Source organism: Aptenodytes patagonicus, chromosome 11 (genome assembly GCF_965638725.1).
Source record: "Aptenodytes patagonicus chromosome 11, bAptPat1.pri.cur, whole genome shotgun sequence".
Taxonomy (NCBI): Eukaryota; Metazoa; Chordata; class Aves; order Sphenisciformes; family Spheniscidae; genus Aptenodytes; species Aptenodytes patagonicus.
In genome coordinates, this window is record NC_134959.1 from 24,247,116 (window position 1) to 24,265,868 (window position 18,753).

General features: G+C 47.5%; 1 protein-coding gene across 1 annotated transcript in view; it reads right to left on the bottom strand.

Annotated features, from left to right (window-relative positions):
- Positions 1-18,753, bottom strand: part of NLRC5 (NLR family CARD domain containing 5) — a 60,991-nt gene that overhangs the window by 8,503 nt on the left and 33,735 nt on the right. The window contains exons 18-42 of the mRNA XM_076349573.1: positions 18,658-18,741; positions 17,515-17,598; positions 16,173-16,262; positions 16,002-16,049; positions 15,437-15,511; positions 14,348-14,431; positions 13,499-13,582; positions 12,504-12,593; positions 12,339-12,401; positions 11,569-11,652; positions 11,011-11,094; positions 10,301-10,390; positions 9,263-9,328; positions 8,019-8,102; positions 7,859-7,942; positions 7,148-7,234; positions 6,612-6,692; positions 5,968-6,051; positions 5,486-5,569; positions 4,743-4,826; positions 3,922-4,005; positions 3,746-3,829; positions 2,953-3,036; positions 1,927-2,010; positions 971-1,054 (exon numbers count right to left, since the gene is read on the bottom strand). Of these exons, the coding sequence (XP_076205688.1) occupies positions 971-1,054; positions 1,927-2,010; positions 2,953-3,036; positions 3,746-3,829; positions 3,922-4,005; positions 4,743-4,826; positions 5,486-5,569; positions 5,968-6,051; positions 6,612-6,692; positions 7,148-7,234; positions 7,859-7,942; positions 8,019-8,102; positions 9,263-9,328; positions 10,301-10,390; positions 11,011-11,094; positions 11,569-11,652; positions 12,339-12,401; positions 12,504-12,593; positions 13,499-13,582; positions 14,348-14,431; positions 15,437-15,511; positions 16,002-16,049; positions 16,173-16,262; positions 17,515-17,598; positions 18,658-18,741 (2,034 nt within the window). The remainder of the gene's footprint in view (positions 1-970; positions 1,055-1,926; positions 2,011-2,952; positions 3,037-3,745; positions 3,830-3,921; positions 4,006-4,742; positions 4,827-5,485; positions 5,570-5,967; positions 6,052-6,611; positions 6,693-7,147; positions 7,235-7,858; positions 7,943-8,018; positions 8,103-9,262; positions 9,329-10,300; positions 10,391-11,010; positions 11,095-11,568; positions 11,653-12,338; positions 12,402-12,503; positions 12,594-13,498; positions 13,583-14,347; positions 14,432-15,436; positions 15,512-16,001; positions 16,050-16,172; positions 16,263-17,514; positions 17,599-18,657; positions 18,742-18,753) is intronic.

The following is an 18,753-nucleotide window of genomic DNA, read 5'->3' on the forward strand; positions in this document are numbered from 1 at the left end:
TGAACCAGCGCCCGGTGCTGGTAATAACCTGGGATCCTTGTAGATTAGTCTTAACGAAGGGGCCCAGAAAACAGGGAGGCAACAGTGGGGGCCAGCAACGTGGCTAGCATGTCGAGTGGCTCCTGCTGCTGTCAGTGACGCCTGGGCTACTGACATGCAAGTTCAGTGGATTTGCCCGTGCTCACAACAAAGGAGCACTTTGCAAAAGCAAAGGCTGCATAGTACCACCGGGAGTCTGTCTCCAGCTCTGTGCACATGGGATCGGTTTAAGATGAGTGAGGAATGGCCTTAAGAACAAAGAGCGGATGGGCACCTCGTGTCTGCAGATTTCCCAACACCTTTCCAGTGAAGACAAGAACCTACCCAGAGGACTGAACTCTCCCACCACTGCGATTCCTTTCCTAAGATGTCTTTTGACCTTAGACACAGGCTGGAAAACACACCACTAGGCTAACTGAGCTCTTCTAGCTCACCAATTTCTTGCTTTGCTACTGTAAAACAGTATGAGAAAGTCCTACATGTTGGAGCCCTGGAAAGACTCCCATAAAAGGTTTAAAAATATAATACCACTGAGTTCAGGGGGAAAAATGACTCAGAGGTGCCTGCACAAAACAGTGAGGGACCACAAAAGGTGCTCATATTTATGCTTACATTACACCAGAACGAGAGGACAGCCAGAGGCATTAGAAGCTAACATACTCAAAACCAATTTTAAGGGTTATTTTACTGAATATACAATGCCTGGTTCATCTCTAAAGTTAACGCTGCAAGAGATTATGCAAGAATAGTTGATGTGACTTGATGCAGCAGAGTAACTGTGGAGGGTTTCTCAATCCTGAGACGCTTAAAATAATGTCTAAACAAGAGACCAGTGCACCACTGCAGTCTATGCCTTTTTCCATGCCTTCTTTCAAACATCCCACGTATTCCCAGGATATCCAGCTTTCCTGGGGCAAAGGCTGACACTTACTGCAGGATCTTGAGGTTGGTCATGTGAGGCAGGCAGAGGGCAAGTTCCACTGCCGTCCTGTCTCCAAAAACATTCCTTGATAGTCTGGAAGCAGCAGAAATGAAATGTTACTTGCAGTGAACTACAGAGTCTCATTCCTCACCTGTGTGTCACCCACAAGTATCTGTGACCCCCATTCCTCGCCCACATGTGCGTGGGACTGTGCTGAAAGAAGCTAATGTCCACGATTCAAAGGAGACTGAGGGTGGGAGGAATGAACAATGACGTTTTGTAATCCTGCAGCAGAAGTTAAACAGGGAACTAAAACTGACTTGCACTTCTCAGGAGCACACTGATCTCCCTTCCTGACTGGGTTGTCCTGAGCTGGAATTACACCAAAATTGCACTTTTTAATATGTGCCCTTAGTCCAGTATGCTGTAATCTGAAGGTTATATGAATAGCTCCAGCATTTTAACAGTAACAGAAATAACTTTTTCTGAGTTGTTATTTTTTTATTATTTCATTTCTTTAATACAGCAGGGCCACGTTTGTTCTATAAACTGGTCTGCAATGGAAAGACTGATAGTAAATCTGGCTGAGTAAAGCCTCTATCTGTCATCTTCCCTCCATTTTTGCAGCCATACAGATTAACGCTGATTTCTTAGGCAACGCAGGCACTGCATAGCCCGTATGCCTGTGACACTGTCTGTTAAACCACAGATTCAGTTCTTCCCCACCGAGGCAGTCCGCATGGTTCTTGGGAATCTCTGAGAGACTGCAGTGAACAAGCAATCCCCAAACCTCCCACACCCAGCACCACACATTCCTATCCCATGTAGCTGTGAGTTTTTACCCTGCTCTCATAAGAATCAGTGGTAAAAATGATCTTGGCTTTACTGGCGCCAGATTAGATTTGGTTTCTATGCCTTGATTTTTGCCCAGCTTCCTGAAGGGACACTGGAAATGACACACTTACAGTAACTCCTCAATGCACTGGCAACAGGCAAGAGCTCCCATCAGCTTTTCCCCTCCAGCAGGACTAGGACTGTTCCCTGAAAGGCTAAAATAAGCACGGAAGACTCTCAGTGACTGAACAAGAACCAGGACGCACCATCTTAACATATTCCACTGTTTGCCTGGCGTGATGGGAGACTTGGGTCACCGCAACAATGGGCTACGCGGGGCTGCAGTGGTGTGTCCAGAGACACAGGTCTCTGGAAAATGGCCTGGGGATTTGTAGTGTGTTTTTGTCAAGTACTGAGTCACTTCTGCCCCTGCAGGTACTGGGGGGAAGGAGCAGTTTTCCCTCTCCCAGACAGAACTGGGAATTTCCTTTTCTTGTTCGAGTCATTTCCAGGTTTGTAATTTCAAAAAATTACAAGGCATACCCCAGAGCTGAGCCTAACAAACAGCCTGGATGCTCTAATTTCTGCTCCCTTGGAGGAGGGACAGTTTGAATCCATGTCTCTCAGAGAGAGCCTTGTCTAGAGACTGTGCCCTTGCTTTGACAAATTCTCCATTTCGCCTCTAGTTCCACTAGTAAAAGAAGGCAGTGTAGCAACACTGGGGGCCACCACGCTGAGAACCCCACAGAGCCTGAGGAAAGGTGCTGTGTGGATCCAAGACTTGTATGATTCCCCACAAGCTTGCAGATTTAGCTTCCAGGACACAACCGAGCCAGAGATCTCTCCGTTCAAACAGCTAGCGAAGGCCGGCCAATGCCCACCGCTGTCTCTGGGGGTGACTGCACGAGGACGTGACTGTAACCTTAACTCTCAGAGAGTCTCTGCACTGGCAGAAGGAGTCGCTGCCAGGCCCAGCTGTACATGGGGAGGGACCTTCCATTGGTTTGGTAGATTTTGGTATCAGGTCTTCAATGACATTGAAAATGCTGGAAGGTGGAAGATTGTATAAATGAAGGTGGCACAGAGCTCCCTACACAAGTTTCCCCACCAACTGTGGCCATAACCGAAATCGCTGCAAACAAAACAAAGGGACTTACTCGATTCTTTTCAGGTTTTGCATTTTCAGCAGGACAGCAGCTAGATTCATCACGCCTGGATCTCCAATCTTGTTGTGGCTTAAACTTTAAAGAAGAGAAGAAAGGCTGTGTTGTAAAGGAAAATGCTAAGTGTCAGGCAAAGTATGAGATCTTACTTAATGTCTCTCATCTGCTGGATGACACCTCTGACCTTGGCAGCAGAATCAAAGAGCTGCTTGTCTCAACTATCTCATGAAAGACTAATAGCTGTTAATGAGGCATTAAAAAAAATTGCAAAGAGCAATCAAAATCACTGGATCTTGTTAATGGGTGGGAAATTACTTCAGCCAGAATACCAAGACAGGCAACAGCTGGTTATTATTTTCCAAACTACTACAGTGGAGAATGGACAGAATCTGGCTAGAGAGAGAGGCAGAAAAGCAGAGCAAGCCTGGGGTTGGCTCTAGATTCAGACCTTTCCAGAGCAAGGAAGCGCTGGGTCCAAGGCTCTCCCAGGAGAGAAGGGGGCCTCTGGCCCTGTTCTGGATCCCACGGATTCCAGAAAAGATTTAAATCCAGAGGCTGTTTAATCCATTTTCTACGTGACTGCAGCAGAGTGGGGTTAGACCAAATTCTCCTCTTCTGAACATCAAGCTCTAATTTCCTCTAGCCCCAGGTACCTCATACATGAGCATTTTGCAACCTCCCTGCTTTTGTTACAACATCATGTATAAGCACATCTGCGTCTCTCCAAATGTTGGCACTAGTGGTCACCTCTCTGCTGATGAGAAACTGCAAGAAAGGAGAAACTTACTTGATTTCCTCCAAGTAGTGCATATTCCTCAAGGCTTCTGTGAGTCTGGAGCAGCCATCATTACCAATACTGTTATGGTTCAAGCTGGAAACAACATCCCCAGGAAAATGGACGTTAAGCTAGTGTTATTCAATATCACAAGCTGGGTTAGAGGCAAGCTGCAGTCACATACTTACATAAGCCTTTTCAGAGATGGCATTTCACAAAGTGCCAGCACAAGTTTAGGAATGGCAGCACCGCTGAGTTTCATGTGGCCCAGGCTGAAAGACGAAATAACACAGGAACAACTAACTACCCATGGGTGGTCATGCGAGCACTCAGAGCAGAGGAGAGCAGAACAAGGGTGGAAGACAAGTGGGAGTGTGTTCTAGACCCCGTGAATAGTTTTCAGTTTTGTTCTCCAATGCAATTCTACTGGATGTTTTTGGATCCTAATAAAATACCAAGAGAATTCCAGATCTCTGGAGCAAGAACCCAGCCCCTCATGGATGACCTTTAAAGGTCCCTTCCAACCCAAACTATTCTATGATCCTATGATTCTATGGAGCAAGCTGCCACTGTGACCACAAGATGGCAAAGCTCTCCCACACGGTCCAGTGGCACTTCGTAACAGAAGGATGCCTTACATGTTGGTGCCTGGAAAAGCCATCTCTGTGTGCAGGCCACCAGATCATCCTCCAGGAGTGAAATGCTGGCTCTGGGATTGCTGCACGGGAAACGCTGCCTCCCAGCTGGGACATGATCCATGCAAAAACCAGCTACCAAAACACTTTATTTCTCCACTGGACGTTCCCTGCCACAGACTACTGATCTCTGTCTCTCTCACTCATTGTTCATTGTGAATAAAAAGGAATTGTTGCTTCTTCCCTATCTGAAGTCCTCCAGCCATCAGGAAAACTACATCTGTCCACAGTACAGGCAGAAGCGAGGCTGCAGTTTAACTAACGCTCCTAGAAAGACCTGGCAGACTCTGGACAGCTGGTAACAACACACTCACTTGAGCTCTTCAATGGCCTGGCAATTCTGCAAGCCCATGATCAAGTAATCAATTCCAGTCGGCATAATACTGCTAGAGGTCAGCCTGCAAAACAGCAAGGATCAAATAAGAAGGTCAGATCTCAGCACACTGAAAAAGAGGAGTTTATTTCACCGGCAGGCAAGCTGCCCCATCCCAAACCCCAGCCAGCATAGACATCGGGGACCAGTAAGTTTGGAGAGATTTCCACACCTCCTGTGTACAGGACTACGAGGACTAGGTAGTTCAGAGATGTTCACATAACGTACATGTAATCAAACAGCACAGTCTCTGCCTGGGCCAACCAACCCCCAGCATTTCACTGGGCAGAGGTGCCCTTTATAAGCCTGCCGCTCACTTACAGGCAGTTGAAGAGGGCTGTGAAAAGGACTGAATGCTATTCATACCAGAAGAAGCTCTTTTACACAGTAGGGTGGTATAAACTTACCTACAATGTAAACAAGAGCCAAGGTCTCAGTCTCAAATTGCTTTCACTTCAAAAAAGGGGAAGAGGAAAAAACCTCAAGACACCCACATGGTGCCCCTATAACCACCTTTAGCATGAACTGCAGAGAGCTGTTGAGTTTGCAACCTAGACACGGCTCAGGAGAGATCACAGAGCTCATGGCCATATTCCAGACAAAAAGTGTTTCAGAGAGGATCAGGGTGAGGCACAGGTTGAGCAAACGATAAAGATGTGGAAGAGACCACAGCTGGGGACATACCCAAACTTCTTCAGCTCTGGAAGAGGTAGCAAAATCTTGACTAGCATTTCTGCTTCATCATTGTGGAGCTCAACATGAGACCATCTGCAAGAACAGAACAACAGATCTGGGGCTATGTCCACTGATGGCAAAAGGTCTGTACCAAGCCCACAGCTAAAGCACACCGGTGCTGGGACACTGAAGAAGTGTCACGTCATTGATACTTCACAAGGTCCCATGGGAGCTCCCAGTCACGATAAAAGAGTACAGGTTATCTGGGCACAGGGGAGAGATTTAGATGCCTTCAAAGGATACCCCAGGAAGCCACTAGGTCTATGGGTCTTTTCTATTTTCCATCCAAACACTCTAAGTAGTGGACCCAGAGGGCAGGAACTGGGACCTTTGCACTGGCCTCTCCCCTGCCCTGCTGCGTGCTCTCCTGCACACACAAGGACAAGCTACTCCCTTCCCCAAAAAATCCTCTACAACGCCTGGCAACTCACCTCAATTCCTGAAGCTGAGCACATTTTTCACGAACCCTTTGGTAGAAGCAAGCATGCTTGATTTCTGGCTTATACAGATTCAATCTGCAGGACACAAACGCGCAACGCAACTGTCAGTGATGATCAGCCGACACCCACTGCAGCGTCTGGTGCCCCTTAGGGCCAGGCTTAGGAACAGATCAGAGCTTTGCAAGTGCCCTCCCTGGGCTCTCCTGCTACGTCTCACCTACACCACAGTCCAGTCTAGAGAAACACAGCCCTTCCCCAACTGCACAAGAAGACAGCTGCCTTCTTCTTCAGCTACACAAAGGGAAAAAGACACTAATGCTGTTCTCTCTCTACACATTCATGCAGAAGCCAGCATGTCTTAAGAGTCTTCAAAGCGCTCATGTCTCCTGAGTGCTCCTGGTCCTGCAGGGAAGGTAGGTAGATTTTTTTACCTCGTGCAGGTCCAGTATGGGCCTGAAGGAGGGTGGCCGGAAAGACACATGCACATGAATAAGGTTCCTTCTGCACGTGTGGCACAGAGGCACTCTGAGACTGAACCCACAGAGACCAGAGCCTCAGACATTCTGAAGGTATTTTTCATCCCGTGGTGAGTTTCAGAACAAGCAGAAAATAAGGACAAATAGTCATTTTCTCACCTGTTAACGACTGATTCCACCTTCTCCAGGCAGTGTGGGAACCTTACGCCTAATTGGAAGAGGGTTTTATCTTTACATATCCTGGAAAGGTAGAGATTCGAGAACATCATAAGCCTGTGAACGCTTGAGGGAGGGCAAATGTTATTTTCCAGAAGAAAAATCAGGAGGACTGGATGGCACAGGACTATGCTGGTGCATGAATGCTAACCACCCATCTCTGAAGAGGTTTGCAATATTTAAACTAGTTCCAAAGCCAGCCTAATCTGGGCACTCTTTCTCCCAAGGGAGACCAGGAACATGGTCCCCTTTCCACTGCACCTACTAAGGTGTGTGACCACAAATCTTCTAAGCACTTCTACCCGCCAGACATTTGGGTCAAACTTGCTTCAAGTTGGCTAATGGCTTACAAATGCACTGGAGACAAAGAATAAAGAACAGAAGAGCAAGTTGAAGTGCTGGCTTCAATCCCATTTCCTTAAAAGTATCAGGCTAAAAGAAAATATCTAAAAGATACCAGAACTTGAGGTGTTACTTACGTGATCTCAGTAATGTTTCCACAGGCCTGGACAGCCAGCTCAAGAAGGTTTGTGACACTTTCTTTACATACCCATGGCTCTTCTATGCTGCAAAGCAGAATATAGGCAGCTCTGCTTTATTCACGTGCACAGATCCATCTCTGCCTCTGTCAGCTGAGTGCTCAGCACTCTAATATACACGGAAAGGCTGCTTTGCTCGTCAGAGTAATGTCTACATAGGAAACAGGGTGCAAACTGGGAACAGAGAAGCAGCCCAGCGCCCCTGCAGAGGAGGACACAAACATCAGCTTCCCTCCTGCCTGCCTACCACTGACAGCAACGAGAGGGAGCCTGGCCCTCGTGCTCTAATGCAACACCTTTTGGGAGAAGTGAAGAATTTGTTACCCAGGTGAACTGCGGGATGCTGTGGCGAGACCTCTGGCGAGGACACAGTAGGAACGTGTTCACCAGAATTAGCCACCTTCTTTGTAAAGCAGGTAGAGGTCTACAGAGACAGCACAGTTTATGGCCACAGCTTTACATGATGCTTAGTAGGAATCAAGGAGATAAAGTCAAAATACCAATGACTTAGAGTCACCCATGGGAATTTCTCAGGCCAACACTACCTATCTTTGGAAGAAGCACAGTTCACTTTTGTTTTTGATGAAAGGAGATCTTAGATGATCAGACCAGCCTCAGATCAGTATCTAAAACAGCACAGCGACACAGTACCTCATTTTCAGAAGACCCAGGTTTTTCCTCAGTGAATGCAAAAGTCTTTCTGCAGCTTGGACTGTCACGTTGTTATTTGAGGATCTAGAACCAAAGGTCATTGTAATGAACAGCTTACAAACGAGCCCACCCAAATGGGTCCAAGCAGCCATTAACTCACATGTACTCTGTCAGACCCGTGCACTTTTCCAGGAGCAAGCACAACTTTTCCAAGTGCTCTGGCTGAAAGTTGCACTCTGCAAGTCTGAAAGGATGAGAAAGAGAACGGTCTTAGTTCATAGAATCATAGAATCATAGAATCATTTAGGTTGGAAAAGACCCTCAAAATCATCAAGTCCAGCCATTAACCTAGCACTGCCGAGTCCACCGCTAAACCATGGCCCTAAGCACCACATCTACACATCTTTTAAATACCCCCAGGGATGGTGACTCAACCGCTTCCCTGCGCAGCCTGTTCCAATGCTTGACAGGCCTTTTGGTAAAGAAATTTTTCCTCACGTCCAATCTAAACCTCCCCTGGCACAACTTGAGGCCATTTCCTCTCGTCCCATCGCTTGTTACTTGGGAGAAGAGACCGACCCCCACCTCGCTACAACCTCCTTTCAGGTGGTTGTAGAGAGCGATGAGGTCTCCCCTCAGCCTCCTTTTCTCCAGGCTGAACAACCCCAGTTCCCTCAGCCGCTCCTCATCAGACTTGTGCTCCAGACCCCTCACCAGCCTCGTTGCCCTTCTCTGGACACGCTCCAGCACCTCAACGTCCTTCTTGTAGTGAGGGGCCCAAAACTGAACACAGTATTCGAGGTGCGGCCTCACCAGGGCCGAGTACAGGGGCACGATCACTTCCCTACTCCTGCTGGCCACACTATTTCTGATACAGGCCAGGATGCCCTTGGCCTTCTTGGCCGCCTGGGCACACTGCCGGCTCATGTTCAGCAGTTCCTTATAAACAGTTCAGGCTTTCTGACCCAGAAATCTCAGGCATCACAACCTTTCCCCCCAGAGAAAGAAGTATGGCACCAAAACCTTAAATGCCTTGCAGGGCTTCCAAAAAAGATTGTGGCAGCACTTCAAAAGCATCTGTTGAGATGTTCTGATACAGCATATGTGTATGCTAATGGTGCAGCTTCTTGTAGCACCCTGTCCTGTGACAGGGACTGTAGGCACACCTACAGGTTCCTAGGTGAGGAACAGTCAGTGGGGAAGCAGTGAGAGAAAGGGATGTGGGATTCTCTGTGACGTGAGAAAGCTCTTCTCAGAGGTGAATCAAAGGAAATGTAACATCTATTAGTGCAAAATACCACCATGCCAGGAGCTAGGGGCTACAAGAGGTTTTGTCTGCCTTGTCCCTAGAAAAAGGACGCCACCTTTGTCAAAGAAATTACCAAAAAGAATCTGTACTGTTACCTCAAAATCTTTCTCGGGTCATCTCTGCTTGTCAACTTGATGATTAAAGTTGCTTTGGAGCACAAACTGCACAGAGAAGACACATGAATGTAAGATTTGGAGGGAAAATGACTATTTTTCCCAGTAGTCAGAATTTAACGATACATCAAACTCCACGAAGCAACACAGTGCAGCAGTGACAGAGGTACCTGGCCCAGCTCACCTCTCCCTACAATAAACCAGCCCAGGGAAATGCTTCAGTAAGGTTTCGCTAATGCTAAATTGGCATAAGACAGCACCAGTGGTTGGAGAAGCAATCCTGATCTGCCCTGCTTTTGTCTGCCTCCTCCTGTACCTGCACTCTCTGCCAAGCTCTGGGGAGAGCTAAAACAGGAGACTGATCTGCTTTAAAATAGCACAGCCAAAAGATTCAGCACCCACGTTTAACTGCAGGAATGAATGGAAGTGACCCTGGTTAAATTTGGTTCACGACAGACCAACTGGTCTTCGTGAACATAAACATTGATAAGGGCAGATCTGCAGCATGGCCCAGCCTTGTGACTTGAATCCGTGAGAAAAAGCAGTTCGTGCCAGTGCAACAAGCCCAGAACCCACGGGCTATTTTTGCCAGAGAGGAAGGGAGATGAAGACGCAAATCCAAGTAAAGAACATTGGAAATTGCTTTCAGCAGACTCACTCTGAAATCTCAACATACTGAAGTGAATTAGGGACCACATTTTTAAAGAGCAAATGCTGACTCCTGCCCTGAAGAGGTTCATTTACAGACACATACCTGACAACAGTTAGTACAGCTGAATACCTGTGTCTTTACACACAAAAATGACTTGGCCCTGTGGAACAACAGTTCTGCTAGCTTCCTCCTTGGCAGCTATGTTTGGCCAGTAGAAACGGACATAAACAAAAGCTTTGCGTGCACTTACACATAAAGGTAGTTGAAAACGTGGCCCTCGTCATTATTACCTGAAGATCACAAACTTTCGATAATTAAGAAGAAAACATGCAGGGAAGAATCAGAAATCAGTGAGGAGAAACACACACCTGACTTGAACTTCAGTGGTATTTCCAGATGTGGCAAAGGCATTTATGAGATGCAGAACTCCATCCTGAGAAATCCTATTATGGCTGAGACTGCACAGAAGAGAAGGAAGGTTTTTCAGGTGTTAAGAGTCAGGGTTGTCCCCAGGCTCCTCAGCCACAGAGGCGAAATTCAAGTTGGCACTGAAGGCAGAGCAATTTGTGGGGTGCTGGGCCCCTTCGGCTGTGCTAAATGCACCAAACCCCTCCAAGACACAGCACTGATGACTTGGGTGACACAGCAAGTGCAACTTGCCTCCTGCACTACAGAGCAGGAGCAGTTGCTTCCCCACCAGAAAGGGAAGGGGAGAGGCTGGTGTAGGGCACAGCTAAGCTCACAGCATCTATGCGCCTTGAGTTATTCAAAGAGGATAACGTACGCAGAAAAGCGATGAACGGAAAACTCAGGGGACTGGGTCAACTTCTGCCACACTGTCCCACTCTGGGCCTTGTTATCTCCTGAAGATGCTCACAGAAAGACTTTTACTTACTTCACAGGTTTTGGATCAGACCCTCAGTCACCCTGGCCTGGAGGTCTTGAGTTGTGCTCATGGCTCACTCAGACCTTACCTCCTAAGGCAGGAGTGGGCATGAAGCATGACAACCAGCTTCAGGAGGGATCGCGTGAACACCTTTCTGCAAGGGCACCTCACATTCACAGTATGTGTTCTTACTTGAGGGAACAGGTAACAGGCACTCGATGCAAGTGGTCCAAGAAGCACCTCAGGCCTTCATCTCCCAGCTGATTCCTGGAGAGACTGAAAGGCAGAAGAACAAGGCGGCCAATCAAAACTCAGATTTCTAAGCAGCAATGCTCCTCTGAGAAGCTTTGAAGGAAAAAGCCAAACTTCCTGGACTTAAATCCCAGCTCGGCCATTAAAGGTCTGTCTAAAACAAACTGCTGCCCTACAAAATTACCTCATGCATAAGCTCCAGAGCAAGCTCAAATGAAGAGCTCTGAACACAAGCTCAGAGCAGAGCCCAGATGAAGCAACAAATGCCTCAAAACCGCCACAGAGTGAAAATCCCAAGGAAGTTGTCCCACCAGCTCAAGCCCTCTTAAAATATATATATATAAAGGACCTGTATGATTACTAATCAATTTTGTTTCTAAATAGTCTGAATGAGCACACACACACGCAGACAGGGTGGGAAACCCCAGGCCATGCTGAACCATGCCAACCCAGCTCTCCCTAGTTCAAGGTCGTGGTAACAACCCAAGCCCCACTTACTCTACTTCTGCCAGCCACCCACGCTGCTCCAGGACTCTGCAGAGCTCATCTATCTGCCCTTGACCGATGGCACAGTCCGTCAGTCTGTGTATGAGACAGCAAGAGAGTTAAAGCACGGCCAGCAACCAGGCTCAGCCTGAGCAGTGAGAGCTGCCCATCAGCAGTTGCGTTTTTACACCAGTCTTCGTGCAACATTCACTGAGATGAGTGCCCTTAGCTGCGCCAGTGTTTGATACTTCTCATAACACCTCCCTGAGGTTAGTAACAGCAAACCCCACGTTATAAGTGGGAGACAGATCTTTTCACATTTTTCGCCATCTCCTTGGTGCCTAACTGGGCAGTATTACGGTATTCTTTACAGGGGCACCCAGCAACCATCACTCCCAAAGAAGTTGCAGCACGTATCACAACCACATCACACTGATGCTCATAGGGAAATTATCACCCAGAATTTGAGGCACACATATAGAATATGCGGTGGCTAGGGCTCAATTCAGTTGCTTGTCCGGCAGAGTTTGGTGCCACTCAAGATGATCGTGAGTAGTCCAGTGGCCACTCCAGAAAGGCACAGGCCTCTGCCATCCCAATGCATCTCAAATGGTACTGAGTTGCACTTAGGCAGCTGAACTGAGCCCCAAAGCCTCAGCTACTAGCCCAAGCTCCTTGACTACCAGCCCATGAGTTCTTCTCACAAGAGGAGATTTGGCTACTTGCACTAGTGTTTCAAATCGAATCAAAACAAGTGAATTATAATTGTCGTATGGCAGTACCTGCAGGATGTCTTTTGGCTTCGCATGCTTGCTCCTAAATGCAAAAAAGCATTTTCACTTGACCTGAAGCAAACACAAAAGACAGTCCTTCAGCAATGCTCTTCAAAGATGACAAGCTTTGTAGTCCCTTTAAAGCTGAGCTGCTGGGCAGTCTGAGTGTCTTACCGGACTTCTACCATTCTGATCCGCCCACAGAGATTGATGGAGTTGATGAGTAAGACAGTGCAACGTGGGGAAAATGTGTTGTTCCTAATACTGAAAAGGAGGGGAAAGAAAGAACAACGGCATCAGCTCCCAAGAAGAAAGGTTCTGATACACATGGCCCAATTTTCCCATTGTTTACTTTGAGATGCAAAAGGCTGGATCCACCCCATTTAACTCAAGATCAGTGAGCAAGGATCTAAAGTTTTGAGCCTTGGCACCCAGCGTTCCTTTAACTAAAGGAGAGTCTCCTTTAGTCCCCTTTGACTAAAAAGGGAGTACAGACCAAGGGTTTACACTGAACAACTCCTCTTCAGGGCTACTGGACTAGAGATACACCAGACTGGAAGCAACCTCCCAAGTGAGCAAATTCAGTCTCTCAAGACACTGCAGCTCCTCCATGCTACAACATCTTGCAAAAGACGGCCAAGCTCCTTCTGGGCTTTTTGTCCACATGGTGGGAGTGCCCTAGCCCCTGACAGCACCTCTCTAGCCTAAATTCCCAGCCTAAATGGCTGATATGCTGCCAGGAAACACTTCTGGTGTCGAGTGTGGCAGGATGCCAGATCCCTGCGGGGGCAGAGCTGTGAGATGCTGACCATGCACACGGGTGGTGTGCTGTCACCGTGTGTCAACCAACAAGTCCTACATCTGGTATGGATGCTGGAAGTCACATTCCACGGGACCTGCTAAGTGAGGATTATCTGGGATGCTGTGCCTAGGGTGGGTATTTCTCCTCCTGTCCTTTTTTTTCTCTATGTATCATTAAAGAAAAAGGTTCAGTGCTGCTTTGGTTCTAGAAACAAGACATGAATGGGTATGAAAGAGTTTCTGCATTTTCTTTGCCTAGCTTCTTAATCTACGATTACTGATTAATGCTCCTGAGATATGTTCTGCTATTAGCACTTTCCAAATCAATGTTTCATGGCAGCAATCAAAGCAGGGACCCCAAACATTACCTCAGCAGTGTCAGATGACAGAGGTATGGCAGGAAGCTCAGTAATCTCTCAGTGCTCTGGTCACTCAATGAATTTCCCGACAGACTGTAAAACATGGAAGGAAACAAATTCCAAGAGAAACCGGGACAATCTGTAGGTACTTCTATAAAATGTACATGGACATGCACACACACATGCATAGGGGCGTTATGGGCAAATTCTGAAAAAAGGACATGTCCAGAAATGCCCTGAAAGTTGGGCAAGATTTAGTCCTTACAGGCTGATCTCTGTGTTTCTCTACATCTTATGGCCAATTAACATTCCATAAGAGTCTTACTTTTGCATTACTGTAAATTAATAAAATGATGCTACTGATGTATTTCATGCATGCAATATGGGTATTATGTTATTTTCATTTGTTATTACTCAGTTTTTGTCCTGACCAGTATTATTCTAATTTTCTTGGCGCCCAGCTCCTGCCTGGAGTGACCAGCTCTTCAGGAGTTCGGTTCATGGCTTAATGGGCCAGGTGCTCTTGCTTTGGCTATACTGCAAGCCAGGGTCTCGAGGAGTAAATGACAACACTCGTGTCCAGCCACAGGATTGAGGAAGACTATGAGAACACATACATGTTCTTGGGTGTTTACACACAGATATGGTAGACTTAGGAGAGGCCAAACTCTGAAGAAGAGAGGGCAGTGGAAGGTGTGGGTTTATCTAAGCATCTGGGTGAAGTTTTGCGGGGATTTCTAGGAGGCTGTGGTGAGAGGAGAGACGAGTTACACCAGTTGCTAACCTGAACACCGACTCTGTATCTGCAGGTTGGGGAGACAGACAGACGGGCAGGGTTGCTAAGTGCACAACACTTACTCAATTTCTGTCAGCTGGGGACATTGAGCCAGTATCTGGCACAGCCTGGTCACGTCCTCTGGACCCACTCTGCAGTCCCTGAGACTGAAGCAAACAAAGCACTCAGGAGCTAAACATTTCACATGACCACGGTATGGCAACACTCCCTTCATATCCCAGAGCCTCACATCCTAGGACAAGGCCCATAGCAACCCTCTCACTTCCACTACATATATTTTCCTACCCACAATCTAGGACTGAGAAGTCAAAACCTGTGACAACCAGATGATTTCACCAGCTCTGAGCTGATTCAAGAGAGCCAGTCCACCAAACTACCATGTCACTTCGGGTGTTGCCTCCCTAGAGCCACATCACTGGTACTTAAAATTGACTCAGGAGACTGGACAGCATCTTTCCCTGCTCAGCACTGTCTCAGCTCTCCCAGAGCAAGGCTGGGAATGGTACCTCCTATCTCCTTCTCCAAGAAGGAAATCACAGAAAACTTCCTGGCTGACAAAATGGCAGGTGTCCGTGGGACGAATGTAGCAGCCAGCCAGATCTGTATCTCATTATTTATGGGTAGAAGCCTGTATATGTATATGCCTGTAGCAGTGGATATCCCAAGTCTATCCCAAGAGGGTGTATTATTCACCCAGCCACCTCTGGCATATCACTGTGTCCCTCCAGTGACCACAAAGCACAAATACCTGCTGGCCTGGGTCGATGCCAGCTGGCCCAACCTCTTTAAGGCTTTGCCAAATTACACCAGCCAAGACCTTCTCCCTTGTAACCAAGTGTTATTTTGGGGACTGGCCTCCCTGATCAGTTTCAGCAGGGAAGAGGGTGGAAGAGAGATGTATTAAAGAGGCACCTTTTCCAGAGGTGTCTCATGTGGAACCAGTCATGATGGGATACAAGCAGAGGAAAGAAACGTCTGCTTTCCAAGAGAGCTGAGTCTGTCCCCGAAGGCAGGCAGGGCACAAGACAGCTCTCTGAGGAGACACAGCTGGAGGGATGGGCCTGTTCCACACATTACGCTACAGATACAGACCCTCACAGCCATCTCTCCCTGCACTCCTGGGTGACAGAAGGAAGCTGGGGCTGCCATACCGAAAGCACCGTCCTGCTGCTACGTGCTTGGGATGCGCCAGGAAACTACTTCTCCATCTGCTGGTACTTCTGACCCTGGGGAAAGAACAGTTTACCCCGTGAGTTGTGCTGATGTTATTGCCCCTGAGCAGCTGACTCCCCACGCTGCAGCTGGGGAAGAGGGTGAGGTGGTGGCAGTGGCCTCACGCTCCAGTCTGCCTTTTCTCACCACCTGCCGAAACTAGGTTCATGTTATCCCCAGAAGAAAAAGGGCCTTATCATCCCTCTTCCAGCTTCCAGAGGGCTCTGCATCCACTCAGCACTTTGGGCATTTGCTCTGCCCTGGCCCGGGAGGGAGATGACTGCAGCCCCGATCAGCAGTGGGATACTGCCGTCTGCTCCATACCCTCAAGCCGCTGTCAATCAGCCATGAAACAGCTCACCCTGCTTCCACCACCCTGACTGGAGTTTGGAGCCAAATGGCTCTTTAATTGGCCCACCTCAAGGACTCACACATCACCATCTATTTAAGATTTCATAAGGAGGAGATTGAAAGGTTTAGACAGAGGAGTGGGTATGATTTTACCTGATTCTTTCCCAAAAGGTTAGATGAACCACCTGCCTGTGTCCTAAGCTGTAAGCAGAAAAGAACATCATTAGGATGGAGTTTGAAGATACATGCTCCTGTATCACTCCCCAAAAACCACAGCTTGAGGTTTTAAATAGCGAAAAATAAGAAAAGTACTCCTGGTCGTACCTGAGGTTCATTCTTTTAATGTGTTCCAATGTAGATAAGGACTGAGCTAAGAAAAACACAGAGTTCAGGGAGATCTGGTTGTCATTAAACCTACAGGAAGAAGAGGTGAAATCAGCTGCTGCAAGCAAAACCACTAGCAATTTACACTGCATCACCCAATAATAGCGATCCTTGTCCAACACTCTCAGAGACTGCTTCTTTGCCACCTTCTGCCTGTGTTTCCAACTACAGTTCTGCAAACACAACTCACTCCAGTATTTTTTAAATTTGTCCCTCACTTTTAGAGTTCAGAGAATCACAGAATAATTGAGACTGGAATGGGCCTCTGGAGATGATCTAATCAAACTCTCCTGCTCAGAGGAGGGTTAAACTAGAGCAGACTGCTCAGGACATTGTCCAGCTGGGTTTTTAATATCTCCAAAGATGGAGAATCCACAGTCTCTCTGGGCAACCTGTTCTAGTGATGGACCATCCTCACCACACAAGTTTTTTCTTACGATTAAATGGGATTCCTCGTATTTCAAGACACCGATGCAAGGCAAAACCAACTCTTTGGCTGTAAGTGCAGTTGTGGCAGTACAAAACCCACACTAATTAAGATCATGCTCGGGTCTATTAGGTCTATCACAGTATCTGACTGTGGGCAGCGTGCCTGATGCTGGGAAAAAAAACCCAACAGATAAATAACAGCAGTGTGTTTCATTGCACTGACGTGAAGAGAAGCTGCAGACTGTCAGTAACTGGAACAGTCCTGACTCGGGAACAGTTCAATCAATCAAACAGGAACAATAAATATCTCTCTCAATAAAGACAAATGGTGCTATACTCCTTAAGTCACAGTCCTGTACAGTGCACTTGCAATGGGAGTGCCAGGTAGAATACCCAGGTAAACATAAGCCACCATTGCAGCTGAATTCAGACTCCACTGCTGAAGCTGGAGCTCCCCAGCATTTATCTTCCAAAGGTGCACACCTCAGGAGAGGAAGGACTGCTCTCCCTCCCGATGAGGAACCGGGAGAGGAAAAATTCAGTGACCTGCTAAAGATCTCGGCGTGTTTTAGAAACCAGGTGCCACACCTGCACACAAGATCACCTGTCTCCTTCGTGGAGGACTGAGTACAGAGGCTCTCGGGCACTGATCGCAATCAAGCTTGAAGTGGAGTCAATCTGTTCTGGACTAGAGGTGGGGACAGACCAGACAGCACAGTGCATCTACCCTCAACAGACACAGAATATAACTGCACTTGATTCTGAAGAGCCCTTCCCAAATGTGGACTGTGCTTCCACAACCAATACTCCCACAAAAACCCACCCATGAGCAAGGGAAACAGGAGCTACTCACTTGAGAGAACTTAACATTTTCAAATTCGGGAGGAACTGAAACAGCTGCAAAAGTCCCTCGTCTCCCAGATAATTATTTGATAGGCTAGGATTTAAAGAAAGGCATTTAATTTTCATAGATAAAAAACAATAGGCACAATCAACTCTTAGTAACAAGAGCTCTGAAAGCAGAACATGGGCACCCTAATCCAAACAACATATGCACTGCCCGTCTCCAGTGACAACTAAAGCCTACATGGAAACCAAAGACTGGAATTAACCAACATAAGACAGCCAGAAACCTAGTTCAGGGCTCATCCTTTTCTCACGTCCACCAAGTGACCCCTCTGGACTGACAGTGCTTTTTAACGCAGTTACCAGGGACCAGAAGTCCACAGCTCTGAGAAATGATCAACCTGGACAGGCCCAACAGAGGAGCCACGGGTTAGTCCTGGACAAGGATATTAGGCTCTGATATTAGAGCCTCAGGATTGCAATGGGCTATGGCCCATGTGAGGTCACAGGACGTGATTGCTTAAGAAGAGCAAAGGCTAAAAATCTCTTCCACGGGCTACCAGGCCTAAGGGAATAGCCAGCCCTCAGGTGGTGGCAGACAGACTACGTGCTTGTGCTGGTCCTTGTTCTGTCCTCAAAACCTAGATGCGGGGAGGGGTGTCGGCTAGCCTTTCCATCAGGGCTGGGTCTGCTCACCTCTCGGTGTCAGCAAAAAGGATGACTCCCCACACACAGCGCTAACAGAAGAAAGTGCTTTGGTGCTGAAGCACACCGTATGTGGGATCACCAGCAAAAACGTAGGCTGCCACCCTCATTTTAGGTGGGATTCTTCATGCTCTGCAGCTTTGCTCCCAAATGGCCCAAAGGCAAAAATGACAGGGCAAGGTTTTACAGCTTTTTTAATACCTGAAGTCAGGCTAAGTGATCAAACAGCCCCTTTCTAGATTTATGTCCTGCAACCTTTGCCCTAAGAGAGCACTAGAACTGTATGTCTCCTTGGCAAAGGATATTACCCCACGTAAAGCTACGCCTTTCGTAAGGCTACGTCTCTACCCCATTCTCCGTACAACACTGCAGAACAAACAAGTGGCATTTTCTCCATATTCCAAAGAGCTGCAGATAAAGACCATAAGAGTTAAGAAGGACTCACTCCAGCTCGGAGATGCTGCTACATTCCTTCAGGACTGCACACAGCTTCTCCAGTTCACTGGCTTGAAAACGACTGTCTGTCAGTCTAGGGGGAAAG